At 45.1% G+C, this 16,091-nt stretch overlaps 1 protein-coding gene across 2 annotated transcripts in view; it reads right to left on the bottom strand.

The window, feature by feature from the left end:
• The window catches only part of MAMDC2 (MAM domain containing 2), a 67,315-nt gene extending 60,411 nt beyond the window's left edge, over window positions 1-6,904 (bottom strand). For both annotated transcript variants that reach the window (XM_066616204.1, XM_066616205.1), the window contains exons 1-2: window positions 6,782-6,904; window positions 6,356-6,469 (exon numbers count right to left, since the gene is read on the bottom strand). In XM_066616204.1, the coding sequence (XP_066472301.1) occupies window positions 6,356-6,469; window positions 6,782-6,812 (145 nt within the window). In that variant the 5' untranslated portion in view covers window positions 6,813-6,904. The remainder of the gene's footprint in view (window positions 1-6,355; window positions 6,470-6,781) is intronic.
• Between the last annotated feature and the right edge of the window lie 9,187 nt (window positions 6,905-16,091).

The raw sequence follows: 16,091 nt of genomic DNA on the forward strand, positions 1-16,091 counted from the left end.
CAATCCACTTTCTTCACATCATACATAATTTTATAAGTCTCAATCATGTCCCCTTGTAACTAACTGCCTTCTTTCCAAGCTAAAAAGGCCCAAATGTTGTAGTCTACTTTCACAAAGGAGGTGCTCCAGCCCTCTGATCATTTGGTTTGACCTCTTGTGCATCTTTTCCAACTCTACAGTATCTTTTTTTTAGGTGTGGCAACCAGAACTGTACACAGCATTCCAAATGTGACTGCACCATATATTTCTATAGGGATACTGTAATATCAGCAGTCTTATTCTTGACCCCAACAAAGAATTTATCTTCTTCACAGATACCACACCCTGGGTTGACAAGTTCATTGAGTTATCCACCACTGAATTATCTCCATGATCTCTTTCCTGGTTTATCACTGACAATTCAGACTTCATTAGTGTATATATGATGTTGGGAACTTCTTTGCCCCAGTGTGCATTACTTTACATTTATTAATTTAAAACTGCATCTACAATCTAGCTCAGGGGTGTCAAACATTTCGCAGGTCAAATGCAGCCCCCAGAAGCAATTTACCTGGCTCCCATTATAATTGGACTCTCCAGTGTGATAATTGGGCTCTCTCATATCTTGAAAATATGAACAAGATCTGCATATTTTCTCTTCTGCAATTTGCAGCTAATGAGTTCTTACGTGAAGACAAAGTGTTTATTTCTGGCTATCACCTGCTTAATGATGTGACTTTTTGCTTAATGATGTCACTACTGGTCCTCTGCAGGCAACATGTATGCTAAGCTTGGCCCTCTGTATGAAAAGAATTTGACACCCCTGATCTAGTTGCTCACAGTCACACAAACTGGAGAGATTCTTTTTGGAACCATTCACAATTTGCTTGGTTTTTACACCCCACTGTATAGTGTAGATTCATCAGCAGATTTGGTCACCTCACTGTTTATTCCTAGCTTGTTGGCAACCTTCAGTCTCGAGAGACTATGGTATCGCGCTCTGAAAGGTGGTTTTGGAACATCGTCTAGTGTGGCTGAAAAGGCCAATTCGGGAGTGACAATCCCTTCCACAACGGGAGCAAGTGCAGTCTGCCCCTGGTCTGTCTCTCTGGCTATGGGCCTTCCTTCTTTGCCTCTTTGCCTCAGACTGTTGGCCAAGTGTCTCTTCAAACTGGGAAAGGCCATGCTGCACAGCCTGCCTCCAAGCGGGCCGCTCAGAGGCCAGGGTTTCCCACCTGTTGAGGTCCACTCCTAAGGCCTTCAGATCCCTCTTGCAGATGTCCTTGTATCGCAGCTGTGGTCTACCTGTAGGGCGCTTTCCTTGCACGAGTTCTCCATAGAGGAGATCCTTTGGGATCCGGCCATCATCCATTCTCACGACCATTCATGGACAAGTTAAAAAGCACCAGACCCAATACAGAACATTGGGGAACCCCACCTTATTTGCTCCCACTGTGAAAATTACCCATTTATCCTTACACATTGTTTTCTGTTCTTTAACCAGTTACCCATCCATAACCTGTCCTCTTATTCTACAACTCCTAAGTTTATTCAAGAGCCTTTGGTGAGGGTCTTTGTCAAAAGATTTTTAATTACCTAAGGGTGCAATCCACAGAAGCACTTGGGCCAGTCCAACCCCTTGTACCAGCCTAGGAGTGTTGCAAACATGCCATAAAGCATGCTCTCACCTCCTAGAGTTGGCTGAGCCAACACACACCTGTGCACTGGCTCCTGGAGCCTGAATCCAGTCCCCATACCCCCTGGACCTGGTAAGTTTGCACCAGTCAAGGGTGGCTGGAGCAGAGGAGGGGTTGGAAAAGGTTGTGGGAGAGTGGATAAGGAGTGTTTTGGGATGGGGAGGGTGGGCCGGGCCCGCAAGGAGTGTGGGAATGACCTGGGCAACTTAGGCCAAATCCTAACCTCCCTCCCGGCCAGCTCGGTGTTATACCAGGCTGCTCGAATCTGTGCCAGTGATTTTGCTGGCACAGATCCAAGTAGCCCCATTGGGTGACGGGCACATTTCACAGGGTAAGGGAAGAAATATCCCCTTACCTTGAGTTGTGCAGCCATCTCCTAACCTGTGCTGAATATGGTGCAGGGCACTCAGTTTGCCTATTCCAACACAGGTTTGGAATGAGCTGCCCATATACAATGGCAACTAGAGTTCCTCTATCCTGTCTACACTCTCAGCGAACTCTAGAAAATTAGTGGGGCAGAACTTATCTTTGCAGGAACCAATCAAATTCTCCTTCAACAGGGCTTGTTCTTCTATATGCTCAATAATTTTATCTTTAATTATGCTTTCCATCAGTTTACCTGGAATAACTGAATGGCCTGAAGTGTCCCTTTAACAAAACAGTTACATTGGCTACCTTCCAGTACTCTGACACAGATTGATTTAAAGGACAAGTTATGTATTCGCAATTTCATGATTGAATTCCTTAAGAACTCTTGAGTGGATGTCATTGGGTCTAGTGGTTTGTCAAATTTTTAATTTGTCAATACTCTCTACCTCTTCCATTGTCACTTCTATCTGACTCAATTCATCAAAGTCCCTTCCTTAGAAGGTCAGCTCAAGTATAGTACCAGCTCTACATCTTTTGTAGAGAATCGAGACACCAACAATTCATTCAACATCTCTGCAATCTCCATATGCAATCTCCCCTTTTATTTCCTTAAATAACTCCTTCCTGGCATGTCTCCTTCTTTTGATGTACAGGCATCAGTCCCACCCACACCTCCCATATCCACGGGAGTTCTGTTCCAGCTCCCCATAGATATGGAAACCGCGCATAAAGGGAAACCCTACATAAAGTACAATACTCCATACCCCCCCGTGCTCCCACGCTTGTTTTTCTTTATTAGCAATGGAAAAATATTTTCTTGCTTAATAGAGGAACAGTTTCTTGCTTAACAAAGGAACGCAACATGTAGCCTGCATGCTAGAGGGAGGAGACTAACCCGAACATTCAGTTAGCTTCATGCTTCCTGTTGACTTGCCAGAAGCTTTCTGCTTCTTGTTAACATTCTGGCTGTGTCCCGCTAGCATCCAGGTGCCTGCCTGCATGTTGTGATCCTTAGTTAAGAAACTGTTCTTCTGTTAAGCAAAAAATGTGTGTTTCCACTGCTAATAAAGAAAAACAAAAATTATGGGCCTGGGGGCCACAGAGAACTGCAGATAAGTGAATGTGGATACTAGATCTGTGCATATGGGGGGCACCTGTATTAAAAAAAATTTGATTGCCTGACAGCCCAATCCTATGCCTGCATACTCAGAAGTAAGTTCCATTAGAGTCAATGGGGCTTACTCCCAGGTAAGTGGGGATAGGATTGGGCTGTGAATGAGTTTAACCACACACTCCTCATTCTTCTTTTGCATCTCATCAATGGTGTCACTAGGGTTCGCGTCACCCAGTGCGGGATGCCAATGCCAATGCAGTGGGTGGGGCAACACCCCAGGTGGTGGGCGTGGTGATGTACCATCACTTCGCCCCCATTGGTTTTTGGGCTGAACCTTTTGATAGAACAAAGATAGAACACATTCTGCATGAAATTGCAAATTGATTGATATATAACATGATGGTATTATTCCTCCAAACTGTGATTTTAGTGATTTTGGTCACTAGTGGTGTCACACACACACACACTCCAGGGTGTGAACTTATTGCAGTAGTTCTCAAACTTTTAGCACTGGGACCCACTTTTTAGAATGACAATCTGTCCAAGTCTCACCAGAAGTGATGTCATGGTGGAAGTGATATCAGGCAAATTAAAATAAATAAGTAAATAATTAAAGTAAAACAAATAATTAAATAAGCAGAAGCCAACACTGTTCCACCAAATGAATTTCCTCTGTAGCCTGCCTGCAATAACACCTCCCCCCCTCCAAAATCAGTAAGGTTTTCAGCCCTACCCAGTGCCCAATTCAATTTAAGAACTTCTGTTTAAACCAGATCGCTGTCAGGATTCACCTGGCTTTGCAAGTCTCAAAAAAGTTCACCTTATCAGCTGGACTCTGTTTTGATCCTTTTTAGTGGGGGGCGGGGCTGCCTTCGGGAACATTTGTTGAGCTCCAGTTCCATCAGATCAGGACCATTCTGATGGCTTCACATTCCCCTTTGCCTAGCCTGACCACCAGCAAAGGCATGTTTGCTTACTCGACCATGAGGCTTAGGGTGCAATCCTAACCAACTTTCCAGCACTTGCATAGCTGTGCCAGTGGGCATGTTCTGCAACCTGCAGTTGGGGGGCAGTCATGGAGGCCTCCTCAAAGTAAGGCAATGTTTGTTCCCTTACCTCAAAGTTGCATTACTCTTATGTCGATGCTGGAAAGAGGGTTAGGATTACGCCCTTTGTTTCATTTTCCATAGGCTCAATACATTTGTCTGCTTGGAGGGAGGAACTTTCTTCTCAGGTGTTTTTGGGGGCTGTGTTCATTGGATCAGGACCATTCTGGTGTCGTTGGATTCCTCTCAGCCTGCCCTTTCCAATGGTCTATGGCAAGTTTGCCTACTCACGAGTAAACGTGCAATACAGCTCAGTTTCACTTCCCTAGGGCTCCATGCATTTTTTGTTCTCTGGTTTTTTGGCCATAACTTTTGATAGAAAGGTGATATTTCACTCTGGTTTTTTGCATTGCATTCTGCTGGACATTCTGCATCCATCAGTATATAACATGCCATTATTACTCCTAACCACCGTGATTTTAGTGTGTCACCCCCACCCGCACCCCCCCAGCGACACCACTGCATCTCATATAGTCAACCCACATTTCTTTTGCCAGAGTTTGTGTTCTTTTTCATTCTCCACATTTGGCCAAGACTTCCATTTTCTAAAGGAAAACTTTAGACTCCATTTGTGAGCCATGCTGGTATCCTCTTGGACCTGTTGCTGCTTTTCATACTTAATGGTATACAAGGTATACTGTGGGATCCCGTATCTGCAATTTCACTTATCCACAGACGCAAGGGTCCCCACATCCCCTTCATTCCCTCCAGAGTTGAGAGGAACTGGGCTCCCCTCGTCTCTGGAGGCTCTTCCGAACCCTGCAGAGACCACGTGAGTCCTCTGTGGGCCTCAGAATGGCCATTTAGGCCGAAACAATGCAACTTCTGGTTTTTTGGTAAAACCAAAAGTACCATTTTTATGCCTTTAAAAGGCATGAGGACCTGCTTCCCTGGCCCTCGTAATGCCTTTTAAAGGCATAAAAATGTCACTTCTGGTTTTACAAAGAAAATTGAAGTCACTTTTTCAGCCTAAATGGCCATTTTGAGACCTGCAGAGGCTGTGGACAGACACAGGTGGCCTCTGCGGAGCTCAGAAGAGCCTTCGGAGGTGAAGGGAACACTCCTCTCCTTGCCTCACGAGGCCCACAGGTGCAGGGGACATCCCCGGAATCCACAGTTTCACGTATTCGCAAGGGTTCCTCCCACCTGTGGATACTGGGGCACACCTGTATATTCTCTCTGCACTTCTGTTATTGTAGGTTTAGAAGGCTCCCAAGCAGTCTGCAGAGATTGAACCCTCTTGACTTTCCTTTTAGTTTCCTTTTCTCTTTTTGAGAAATCTCAAATTTTGAAGTCAAATGTGTCTGTGCTGGAGATCCTTGGAAAACCGCCATTCCCCTTCAGGGGGATAATGTACCCCCCACCCCATCTTACTACACCACTAGCTATAACACTGGTACGTGTTTCCAAAAGCTGCACACCAACTTGATGCGATGCCAGCATAATGCCATGCTTTATGAATCAACATTATAGATGCTGCAATCCTGTGCGCATGTACTTTGGAATAGAACCCACTGAATTCTCAGTGGGATTTGATTCTAAATAAACACATAGGTACGATCAGGCAGCACACCACTGTGGTATTTTTCAAACTTGGTTTCCAAGGTATTTTCTCTTAGCACCTTAGGTGTACATGCACTTTTAAATTATCAAAAATCCAAGGAAAAAAATCAACCTTTAAAAATACATCTTCCATGGAAATAGATGATTTTAAGCCAATCAGCTTACAGTCCTTTGTAACTCACAAATCCTATTTAGAATCAAAATCAATGGAACCAGCTTTTGAAACATGCTCAAGAGTCCAATCCTATGCATGTCTACTCAGAGGTAAGTCCCATTATACTCAACCAGGCTTATTCCCAGGAAAGTGTGGATAGGATTGTAAGAGCGCAATCCTATACATGTCTACTCAGAATTAAGTACCATTATAGCCAGTGGGGCTTACTCCCAGGTAAGTGTGGATAGGATTGGAGCCTGAGTCTTAACATTTCTTCTTTTTGCATTGCAGACAAAAGTTGATAAAGTCACACTTGGGAGGAACTTCGCCACAGAGAGAAGCAACAGGCAAGATCATCATCATCGCCCCTTACCTTCTTCATTCAAAACCCAGGGCAGGGAGGTGAAGTCTGACTCGTAGCCACAAGAGCTGTCTTCAAAAGCACAAGAGCCCGCAGAGAGTTCAACGGCTCCAGCAAACTGCAGAGCTGGGGAGGACAAAGCGCGCTCAGTTCAGCTGCAGGCACGAAACAGGCTTGGAAAGGGAGGCTCTGGGTCACGGACAGGAGCTGCTTTCCAGGAAAAGTGGGGCAGCAGCAGCAGCAGCAGCCCTGGGGGGCACCCCGGGGTGCACGCACCAAACCCAAGGGGCTCTCTGCTCCCACTGGTGGCGCATGAAACCTGTGGCACTCAGTCATTTTCAGTTCACCTCCTGGGCAGCAGGGGGGAAACCCTGGGGTCCCGGCTGCTCCCGGGAAGCAAGCCACGAGCCGACTGCCCCATCCCTCTCGCCCGCTTACCTTGCACCAGGAGGAGGCACCGCGGGATCATCGTGGCCTTTGCAGGAGGGCGAGCAGCGGCGTGGACGGGAGAGGGAGGGAAGGGGGCAGACGGCGGCTGCCTGTGGGGCAGGAGGCTGCTGGTCAGGAAGGGTCTGTGCAGAGCAGATGCGACTGGGAGAGCATCAGGACACCGCAGGGGAAGCAGCAGTTGGGAAGGGGGGAGAGAAGGGCTGAGCCTGGAGAGGCAGAGGGCAGCCCGCCAACGAGACAGCTGATCCCGGGCTCCAGGGGGAGGAGGGGCGGGCGGGCTGCGCGGCGTCTTTCCCGAATCGGGAGGGAAGCCCACCGCAGCCGCCCAGAGGTGCTAGCCTTTCTGGCCTTCCTCCTCCTCCCTCAGGCAGCTCTACGGGGAGGGAGGGGGCGGGATTCCTCTCGTGGTGGCCCGCAGCGCAAACGCTGCCCCGAAGCGCTTGCTGCGAGCATCAGAAGCAGCAGCAGCAGCAGCATGCTCGCCTCTCTGAAGGTCCTGCCTGCCTTGGAAGAACCGTCTCTCCATGGGCAGCTGCTCGTTTGTTCCAAAGGAGCCAGACTTCTTTCCGCGAGGTAGCACTTTGGTAGCACTGTGGGGTATCTTCCATCTTCCCAGCACTCATGAGAGGCTGTGGCGCAGCGGGGAGCATGGGATGCAAGGGATGCTCTCCCCTCCCATCTCTCTAGCATTGAGATTTCAGGGTGGGATCTGAGACTGCGTGAGCATCTCAGACACCCACTGAACAGCACCCACAATCACAGGCAGTGGTGCAGAAGAAATCAGGCTCCAGTTCCTCTGGTCCAACATCCTGTTTCCCTCCCTGGCCACACAAATGCTCCCCCCCCCCACCAAAGCCCACATGCATGGCCTGGATGCAAACAGGCTTCTCCTGTTCTATGTAGTTTTCGGAATTGTTTCTGGTCAACTAAGTTCAGTATTGTTCCTAACTGGTTGGAGAGTCTTCACTGTACCATTGCAGCCAGTCAGGCACATTCAGCACTGGAACAGCTAAAACCAAGTCACAGTTCCTTGCAAGGCTGCCATTTCTCCCTGGCACTGAAACAATGTCCTGCTGCTTTTTAATCTTTCCTTCTTTCTTTTTAGGTACTTGTCTTGAGTCAGAGAGCATCTGGCCAGCTGGTCGATGAGATGGACACCTCATGTAGATCAGGGAGGAGGGTGGCCACCACCATCCACCTTCCCATCCACCATCCACCTTCATCCACCCACCACCGTCCGCATCTACTCTTCCATGGATTCGGAAAGAAGAAAATAACAGAGTGGAAGCATGGAAGCATGGGGGAAAAGAGAGTAGTGGACAGAACTGTACAGGTTGTCTCATTGTCTGCTGGGGTTCCATTCCAGATCACCTAATGCAGCAGTTCTCAAACTCTCATGGAGAGTTTGAGCCACTGTAAGTCTTGGTGGGGGCGGCGGGAGGCAGCAAAGCCATCCCCAGGATTGCATTGCTCAGGAAGCTGCAGGGACTGGCATTTACTTACCAGTCCCTGCAGCAGCATCCTTGGGGTGTGGGGAGCTCTGCGCAAGTGTCTGCAGGGTTCCCCAGCCTCCAGAAAGTGAAAGTGGAGTGATCCTGCCCCACCTTCGCAAAACCGGACGTGGAGCGCGTTCGCTCCCCTTTCACTTTTAGAAGGCTGGGAAGCCCTGCAGATGCTTATGAAGGGCTCCCTGCACCCTCAGGACACTGCTGCAGGGACTGGTAAGTAAATGCTAGTCCCTGCAGCCCCCTGAGCAACACAATCCTGGGAATCGCATCCCTGCCTGCCCCTTAAGGGGGCAGAGGCTACAGCCCTCTGGCTGGGGCATCATGACGCCCTAGTTTGAGAAGCCCTGACCTAGTGGATAAAAAATCCGTGGATAAAAAAAACAGTGGAAAAACAGATTTAAAGATCCACTTCCACGTTTCCTGCCCCTCCATTGCTCCTAATCAGGTTGTGCCTCAACATTCTCAGGAGTTTGATTCTGGGACTCCCTGCTGATAGCATAAATAAAAGTAGTTTAAAAAAAATTTAAAAGTGCGTCCCTTTTTAAATTGTGGTTTAAGAACAGCTTTTCTTACTGTTGTAGAGAGGCAGTCAGCAATCAGAAATGCAAAGGACCCCTAGCCTTTTGCCTGCTTCAGCTGAAGAGTGGAATGATCCTTGCATGACTGTCTCACTACAACAGTAAGAAAAGCAGTTTTTTTAAAAACTGTAATTTTAAAGAGATGCATTTTTCCTTTCTCCAGGAATCAGCACATTCCTTCTCATTTGCAGTGGCCATTCATGTTGAGTCAAATTCGTGTATAACAAGGTTGGATCTGTATTGCTCCTTTCCAAGTCCAGAAAGTGGAGGGAAAAATGGCAAAAGCAGAGGCTTACACACCACCAGTTAAGATGAGGCAACATTTGCTGTGTTGCTTCCAGCATAGGAAGGTCTGGAACCGGCCCTGTGGAGCACATGGCCCCTCACTCACCTCCTTTTTTTTTTTAAAGCAGTAAATGAAACTAGGATACTCCCCCCCCCCAGCATGACTGTCCTGCTCCACTGAGCAAAAATACTCCTATCTGTTATGTAGGGATAATATAAACTAGAGCACTACTGGAATTGGATCAGGGTTGATGCATACAAAGCATGCAAAAAAAAAAAGAGTTCACATTTCAAAGTCACCTGTCAAAAGGCTTTTAAGATCAATGATTAAATATTCTGCAAAAAATCTACAATGGTTTGCCAGATGCTGTACATTTTTACGCACAATTAATATCTCAGTGTGTGTGTGTAAAAAATTGTGTTTCATTGCAGTCTGTTGCCCAGACATGCATGTGTAAATACCTGTAGTAGGATTCAGAGTTGCACCCTACTATTTATCCTTTGCCTTCAAAACAAATGTTACAGTGAGGATTTTAACAGTCAAATAGGATAATAATGCTCCATCCTGTTCCTCGCCATGTTAATAGCATGCAACTGTGCTATCCAGTGGAGGCTGCACTGCATGCTATGGGGGGCAATCAGACAGCTGCAGGAGGTATTTTTTACTCACCTCCTGGTAGAACGCCTGATCACCTATGGGTTACATATGCCAGCAATTTTGATGATGTCTGTCCAAAGAGAGAAAAGGGCAGAAATGTTTTTAAAGAGAGAGAATGAGATTTAGTGTGTGCAATTGCCACCAGATCCCCCCCAACATCATTCCTCCTCCTCCTCCTCACACTCCCCCTCTCTTCCCTCAAACTGCCCCCCAGTACCAGGGCAGGTTGCTGGCAGTAGGCCACTGATGCTGCTGCTGCACTATGGCGACAGCTAAAAAAAATAGCTGCTGGTGGCACACTCTGCATGTCATTCAGTCCCAATGTCTTACAGAAGATGGTAGAATTGGGTTGCTATGATCATCCAGATCACAGCACCCTAAGCATAAGAAGCATCCAGGAAAGGCAGGTACCTGCCCACCCCACCCCCCACAGCCTGAGAGGGTGAAGTCAACTGTGCTGATTGCAACCTTGCAGACCCATTTGTCTGTGCTAACACACTAAAGCACCCTCCATTATGTGTTGTGTGATACTCAAAAGTATTAAGCAAAAGCATCTTAAAGGCAAATTCACACAAATAAGTGTGGTGGACATGTTCGGGTGGACATGTACAGAATTCTGTGACAAAAACTTGTATGCATGAACTAACTGCTTAAACAGGGATAAGCAAAGTCACTTCTATTAAAACAGTTGCCCCTTGGTGTGAACCAGATATACGTAACTTAGCTAAAGATTTTGTGGTCCAATTCTAGCATCTATCCAGATGACACTGTCTTATAAAACTAACTGCTGTAAGGACAATATCATCCCCAGCTACTTTAAGGAGATTCACTCCCCATTATTATCGTATCCATCCCCATTCTTATCACTGTGTTTCTCCCCAGTCCAGCTAAGAAGCACATTAGTCATGAAGTATCTACACCAGGGGTTCTTAACCTTTTAACAATTACAGACCTCCAATATGTTCCTATTCCTCTTTGCCAGATGGTTGAAATAATCATCATCACTAGTCCTATTAGGTACCAGTATGACTTCAAATAATGGTGATACTGGAAAATGGGAAGACATCCTTACTGAGTGATCTGATCATTGATTCGTTAGTGCCCTTGCTGCCTCAATCCATATTGATAATGGTGATAGTTAATAATCTAATCTAACAACAATTAGTTAACATGCTTTTATCTGTTTTTAAATTATGTTTTTAATCTGTTTTAACCTGTTGTAAGCTGCCTTGAGTCCCTTCGGGTAGAAAGGCGGAGTAAAAATAAAGTTGTTGTTGTTATTATTATTATTGTTGTTATTGTTATTTTTTAATTGTTCAAAGATCAGATTCCATACCCCCATCGTTTGGTATCCGTATCCTCTAGCCCTGTTAAGAATCCCTAATCTACATTCTACAGTACTGAAGTATCCTTTTGCACTGAACACTCTCTCTCTCTCTCTCTCTCTCTCTCTCTCTCTCTCTCTCTCTCGGTTTGCATGATAACATTGACAAAAAATACATTTCAGTCTCACATTATTTAGAAAAATGTTCTACTCATCTTTGAAAATACTGAATAGAATTCCTTTTTCACCAAAAGGAAAATAAATGCTGTTGGATTCACCAATTTCGTATTTAAATATACAGTATGTACATTTGAAATGCTTCATTGCCTAGTGCCAAGGATAATCAAAGAAAAACAAAAACAAGAATAACCTTTGTGGTTAAAACTAGGCTAGTTCATGTTTGCCATTTGGGCAACTTGAATTCCAGAACCTTCCACAAACTACAAAACAAATGCATATCAGTAGCCTTCAACAGTGCCCCTTTCTTTTATTGTCTATATAAACATTTATTGTCTATATTTAAATATGTTTTTCACAGCCCAGTCCACTGTATTTAGATCTTTACTGAATATTCCCCACAGGCCCAAGTTTTTAGGATGATGCACTGTGCTGGCATTTATCCTAGATCTCCCACTTAGCCAACTTTTGCTCTGAGCAAAACAAAACGGACATCTGCTTCAGATGTATATACAGTATATTGTATATTTTAATGACTTGGGCTGCAGGTCTGCCAACTGCATTCTGGAAATAGAATACATTGCACTGTTAACTTATGAATTATGAATCTGCCTGAATCTCTTGCTTGCCCATGTATGCTAATAATCATGTGAAAATGGAAATGAAAGCAGCATGAAAAGTGAAAATTCCAGTATTTACATTTTCTCCTACTTTTGGGGGGATAAAACAAGTTCAGTAAATAAATCTTCATGGAGCCATAAAGCTGGCTCCAAAAGCTGGAAAAATACAAATGTAGCAGTAGTGGAACAGTGGAATAAAAAAATAAACTCTGCAAGGAGAAAAGGAAGAACATTTTCAGTGTATCTCTATATTTATTAACAGGTCTACATATACTGTATCTCTTAGAGCAGCAGCACTTTCCAGACATTTTGCATGGGATGCTGGATGATTCCCTAGAGGAGTGTTTCTCAAACTGTGGGACGGGACCCACTAACTGGGTCGTGAGCCAATTTCAGATGGGCCCCCATTCATTTCAATATTTTGTTTTTAATACATTAGACTTGATGCTATCATGGTATGTGACAGCATTTGGGGAAATGTTACAGACCTGTACTTTGAACAAGCGACTATGTATATTCTTTTAACAATGATAGTAAATGGGACTTACTCCTGGGTAAGTTTGGGTGGGATTGCAGCCTAGGATAGTTAAAAATGGTCCTGCTTGATGGTCACTTCTGGTCATGACAACACTTCCGGTGGGTCCTGACAAGATTCTCATTCTATAAAGTGGGTCCCAGTGCTAAATGTGTGAGAACCACTGCCCTAGAGAGCTACGCCTCGTCACATTACAGTTCAGAAGTGGATAGAAAAAAATCCATTAACAGAACTTAGATTGCAAAAAAGAGAAACAACAGGATGTTCTCTCACATAAAGTTGAGATAATATGGTACCATTTAATTTTCACAAAAGATACAATTGTATGCTTATGCAAAAAATAACTGTGTTCAGTACTTAAATAGCAGCATGCAGTACTAGATATTGCATTCTATCAAACAGTAATATGCCACCCAGCACAATCATATACATGTTTACTCAAAAGTGAATCCCACTGTAAATCCCACTGCTTATTGTCAGGTAGGAGGGTGTAGTAAGCCAACCTTATCAGGGCCTTATGGTGCTGAATCTGCCAACATAAATCCCAGAACAATGTTGCAAAAGTCACTCCATCATTCTGTGGGCCAGACATACCCATGAAAGCAGCTGGAGGCCATGTATAGGCACCACCCGCCCAGAAAACCTTCCCTATCCTGGAGCAGGTAGATTGGTGGTGGGGGTCGTTCAGGGGAAGATCAGGGGTGCAGGAGGAAGGAGCAGTAGCCATGCATAGCAAATCCTATCCCGCTTACCAGCTTGGACCCACCCCATGAGTCTCCTCAAACTTACACCAGCTAAATAGCAGGCATAGGTCTGAGGAGATGCAATGGAGGCCAAGCAACCCAAGGGGAGCTAAATAAGGAAAAATCTTTTACTGACCTCTGATCACCAGCCCCACAACATGCAGTATATACTCTGGCAGCACATTATGTGCTATGAACTGGAGGGGATGGGATTGCAGATGAAGGCAATTTCATGTCTTGAAAGTGGCACAGAGCAAGTTGGCTCAGCCTTGCTTCCAGAAAACTTTGCCTTATGTTCTTTTTTGTTCAACCACCAAACTCACAGAGTACTGTGTGAGAGAAAGGAGGGGGCTCTCAACCATTTTTTTCTGGTGTAACACAGCATAGATATGTTGGGCCAAGATTCTCCATCTGTTGTAGATAAACATGCACAGTTTAGTGGTTCTGCACGTATTCTACATGACATCATAAAAGTATGCAATGAACTAAGCTTAGTGAAACTTTTTGGAACCAAACTCTTAACACCTTTCTGCAAACAATAAAAAAGCTGCTTTGTGTCTCATCATCTTATGCATTATTGGTATACATTCAATTGTGATCTAATATGCATACAGTGCCAGAACTAAGTAACAAATGCAAACCTAAAAACAGCACAACAATGGAAACACAGATCCATTCACTTGCAGCTGTTCAGGCTTTCATGCATCTTTTTGTGTAGAAGTACTGCTGAAAATAATCAATGGGAAGACATTTAAAGATTCTGTAACTGTGTGCAGTATTCCAGCTCTGGCAAGCAGGCAACATTTGTTCTAGAAGTAATGAACTGTACTTCTCTTGATGTACAAGACCCAGCCCACCAGCTCTGTCTCTATTGGAGAGTCTGCACAGATTTTCTCCCTTAAGGAAATTGGCTTGCTGGATCACTCACATCTTGGTGAATCTTGTTTAAGATACTTGCCTATTGTCTATGCCCTTACAGATCAATCCTTTACATGTCTACTCAGGAATAAACCCCACAGAATTTAATGGAACTTGTGCCCAGGTAAGTATGTTTGGGATTGCTTCCTTAGAGCGCAATCCTAACCAACTTTCCAGCACTCACATAACTATGCCAATGTGGCACGCACTGCATCCTGCAGTGGGGAGGCACTCAAGGGGGCCTCCTCAAGGTAAGGGTATGTTTTTTACCTTTCCTTGGGGCTCCATTGCAGCTTGGTCAATGCTGGAAAGTTGGTTAGGATTGCGCAGTTAGTCTACAACTGCTTATTCCAGTCTGTCTATCCTTTTCAATTGCTTGTCTAGTCTATTGTTATGTATGTACTGTTCCCTGCAAATTGCAATTTGTTTGTATTAGAGTCAAGCAAGAACCACACCTTTGCTTCTATACAGTATTCCTGTCCAGTTTCCTTCAGTTAGGGCACAATCCTGACCCACTTTCCAGCACTAAGGGCAATGCAGCTCCAAGGTAAGGAAACAAACACTCCCTTACTTTGAGGAGGCCTCTGTGAGCCCCCCCCCCCCAACTGCAGGATACAGTATACGTCTCATTGGCACCACTATGCTAGTGCTGGAAAGTTGGTTAGGATTTGGGCCTAAGAGAACGATCACAGGCTGCAATCCTATGTATAATTTCCTGGGAATAAGCATCCCTGACCACAGAATGCTGCTGAGTAGACACACATAGGATTGTGCTGATACTTTCCCACATCAGGAATGCACTTTATGAGAAACAAACTTGCTATGCTTTGAATTTCACAGAGCTTCTTTGGAGGAGAAGGGCGTCTAGTGGTCAAACACCACAGAGACAGTTTTGCCTGGGTGGATCATTCCGCAACAAGCATGGGCGTTGGGCAAGGGTTTCTAACTGAGGGATGAAGTAGCAGATGCTTAGTCAAGAAGCCAAGCTGATGTCAGATGGAACAGGCAGGAATGAGACAAGAAACTGAGTCCAAAATGCACACAGGATATACTTAAATACACACAGTATTCTGGCACAAAGAGGTTGTTCACATAGGAGAATTCAGAAGAACCCATCATGTGGGAAGAGGTGGATAGATAAAGCTGCTTGGGACCCAGGAGATCTGTGGTTTTCAAGGGAGAGGCAATGAGTCACATACTAAGGTTCCACCTCAGCCTGTGGACCTTCTCACTCTGAAATTGATGGTCCTCACATCAGTACACAAAGAAAAGTCCTTAAGGATATCAACCTAGAGTAAGGCTATGGTTCTTGCAAATTTATTAGAGGGAGTACGCTCCACCCATAGCAGAACTTACTTCTAGTAGAATAGCTAGAGGAGGTACTGCAGGTACTGCGTGGTGATGTACCATGTAAGCGCCCCCTCACACTCACCACTGGAGCTATTCTGGGCAGCATCAGCAATGCACTAGAGATGCCAATGGTTCAGCAAGCGCCTGCATATTGCCATCGCTGCCCAGAATCATTCCAGCAGTGAGTAGGAGGGGACGTTTACACAGCACATTGCCATGCCTGCAGTACTTACCTTTTGCCCCCAGCTACGCTACTGCTTATTTCTGAGTAAGTATTAATAAGATTGGTCTGCTCATATAAGTGAATGAGGCAGACTCCTACTGTAAAGATCAGTTAACATGGTCAAATCTATTCTTGAACTCCCAGATGAACAGGCAGACCTCAGCCTTCATGACATATTTTACTGAGCCCTTTTAGACAGCTGGGCTGGCTGACTTTCTTTAGACGAAATCATGTAACAAATGTAATGGTTATCTTTGATCAGAAGGAGCCAACATTCCAGGAAAGCAAATAGCTCTTAAGGGGTTTTCCTTTATTATTATTTTTTGATTCATTCTACAGTATTTTGATGTTCTATAAATGATGTGGTCTCAGACTATGC

Source organism: Tiliqua scincoides, chromosome 2, assembly GCF_035046505.1.
Source record: "Tiliqua scincoides isolate rTilSci1 chromosome 2, rTilSci1.hap2, whole genome shotgun sequence".
NCBI lineage: Eukaryota > Metazoa > Chordata > Lepidosauria > Squamata > Scincidae > Tiliqua > Tiliqua scincoides.